The sequence below is a fragment of the Gaeumannomyces tritici genome, assembly GCF_000145635.1.
Source record: "Gaeumannomyces tritici R3-111a-1 unplaced genomic scaffold supercont2.74, whole genome shotgun sequence".
In the NCBI taxonomy this organism is placed as follows: Eukaryota; Fungi; Ascomycota; class Sordariomycetes; order Magnaporthales; family Magnaporthaceae; genus Gaeumannomyces; species Gaeumannomyces tritici.
This window is the reverse complement of record NW_008804618.1, coordinates 2,984-4,824: the sequence shown is the minus strand read 5'-3', so window position 1 is coordinate 4,824 and position 1,841 is coordinate 2,984. Positions and strand designations below refer to the sequence as shown.

At 57.1% G+C, this 1,841-nt stretch overlaps 2 protein-coding genes across 2 annotated transcripts; one reads left to right on the top strand and one right to left on the bottom strand.

Annotated features, from left to right (window-relative positions):
- Positions 1-19: 19 nt before the first annotated feature.
- GGTG_13896 (hypothetical protein) lies at positions 20-547 on the bottom strand (the record flags this gene model as incomplete). Its single annotated transcript, XM_009231820.1, has 3 exons — positions 20-91; positions 166-423; positions 497-547. The coding sequence occupies 3 exons, from the start codon at positions 545-547 to the stop codon at positions 20-22; spliced, it is 381 nt and encodes a 126-aa protein (XP_009230084.1).
- A 669-nt stretch (positions 548-1,216) lies between these two features.
- Positions 1,217-1,830, top strand: GGTG_13895 (hypothetical protein; the record flags this gene model as incomplete). The annotated part of the gene is made up of 4 exons (XM_009231819.1): positions 1,217-1,226; positions 1,370-1,486; positions 1,629-1,670; positions 1,805-1,830. The coding sequence occupies 4 exons, from the start codon at positions 1,217-1,219 to the stop codon at positions 1,828-1,830; spliced, it is 195 nt and encodes a 64-aa protein (XP_009230083.1).
- Between the last annotated feature and the right edge of the window lie 11 nt (positions 1,831-1,841).

Here is a 1,841-nt window from a genome sequence, read left to right as displayed (position 1 = left end):
TGTCGCAATAAAATCGCAGTTATAGGGCGGCGCCGGCGATGCCGACGCGACGGCGGTGGAACTGGCGGCGTTGCTGCCGCCGTAGCTGCCGCTACTGTCCGTCGGCGCGCGCGGCTGGGAGCTTATCATGGTTTCGCAAGAGCCCATTTCGGTGCCGTGCTGCACAGGCGGCAGCAGATCGTAGCCGCAATCCATATGCTGCGACCCGACGCCGGGCTCGCCGTCGCAACCCACGGACGTGGGCTGCGATGGCACCTGTAGCGGCGTATGTCTGGTTAGGCCCTTATTGGCCCTTCGTTGTTGTGCCGGCCGCGCCTTTGGGAACTGACAGGTCCCTGGGTCGGCCGATTCGCAATTGGAGCAGGGCGAGCCGTCGCCAGGGTTGCCGCTGCAGCGGACCTTGCGCTTGTGGCAACGTCCGCACTATTGCCGAAAGGAGACGGCCTTATTAGCGGGCGCACAGAAGCATAACGAGACGGAAGCAAGCGTGGCATACCGCAAAAGCGATGCGTTTGTGCGCAGGGCCGGACGGGAAGGATAAGAACATGGTCGGCGGTGGTAGCTGATGCTGCAGCTATTGGATTATTAAGACGAAGGAGGAGCTGGCAGCGGCGAGGGGTGATACCGGGGGTCATATACGTGTATCTTATTCCTTGTTTGCTGTGGTCATATAGGTTGTTAAATATGATAGAGTGTGTGTTGCTGGGGCCCTGACCTGGCTTTGGGTCGTGTCGGGACTTTCAGAGCAAGCATTGTTATGTGCCTTCTGCCGTAACTATTCTGGGGAGAGGGAGGCAAGGGAACAGTGTGTGATGTTTTCCTTTCCTGGCGTAGCCTGTAAGGCTTGTCGGGACGGATGGGCAAGTCGACCACATGGACCTACAACGGCTTTTTAGGCCCCTCGGTTGGTGTGAGGGAATCATTATGGCAAGGGTGCATGCAGTTGTACCGTGGGCATTAATTTTCAGTCACCCAACATTGCCGGCAGTAACGGCAACTGCAGCGGATCGAGGAGGGTATCGAGCTGGGACGAGGGCAGAGCAGGCAGCGAGGCAGGCTGACCGGGTTATTCCCGTTGCTGAGGCCTAGTGGAGATATGCAAAATACAGAGCAGCCGTATGGCCGCTCACCCCTCGCGAAGGCTGTGTGTTTCCAGCTAAAAACATGACGTCCAATCACTTCCGCATTAACCCTTCCCCCCCACCTGCAAAGCCTGATGGAGGGGTGTAAGCCAGCGAATGGCCAGTTTTGATTGGAAATGAGTAATTCACGCCCAGGACTCGGCAAGCACATCCAGAAGTAACTATGTGATTGCCTGCACGGGAAAGGGGATGGATGATCCCGGCTTAACCGCCACAGTATCCATCAGCTTCCAAGTGTGAGCCAGCTGCCAAGCACCTGGAGGGAGCCCATCCAAAGACGAGCGGCTCCTCTTTGCGGGAAAGGAGGGCTGCTCTTCCCGACACATCGACCAGCAGCCGTGATGGTAGGTGGCTGTAGTAGTGGGTAGGTTCGCCCTTGTATCAAGGTGTATGTATTGCTTATTGCTTCTGGCCCCTCTGAAATGATTGCCAGCTAGCCCATGGCCGCCTCGGATTTGAAAGTTGACACCTCATCGGCAAATACAGTCGGCAAATGGCGAAGCCCCCGTGGTGGCGACGGTAGCAGCTGTTCGCAGGCAGCAATCTATAACTAGCTGGCAGCCCGTGTTCCCTGATCAGTGGCTGCAGTCCTTTTTCGCCCCCGATGCGCGACCCTTCCGTTTGTACTAAAGTGTGCCTCCCTGCCTGACCCCATGTACCAGTTGATGAGGAGGTACCTCTGGACTAACATTTAGAGCA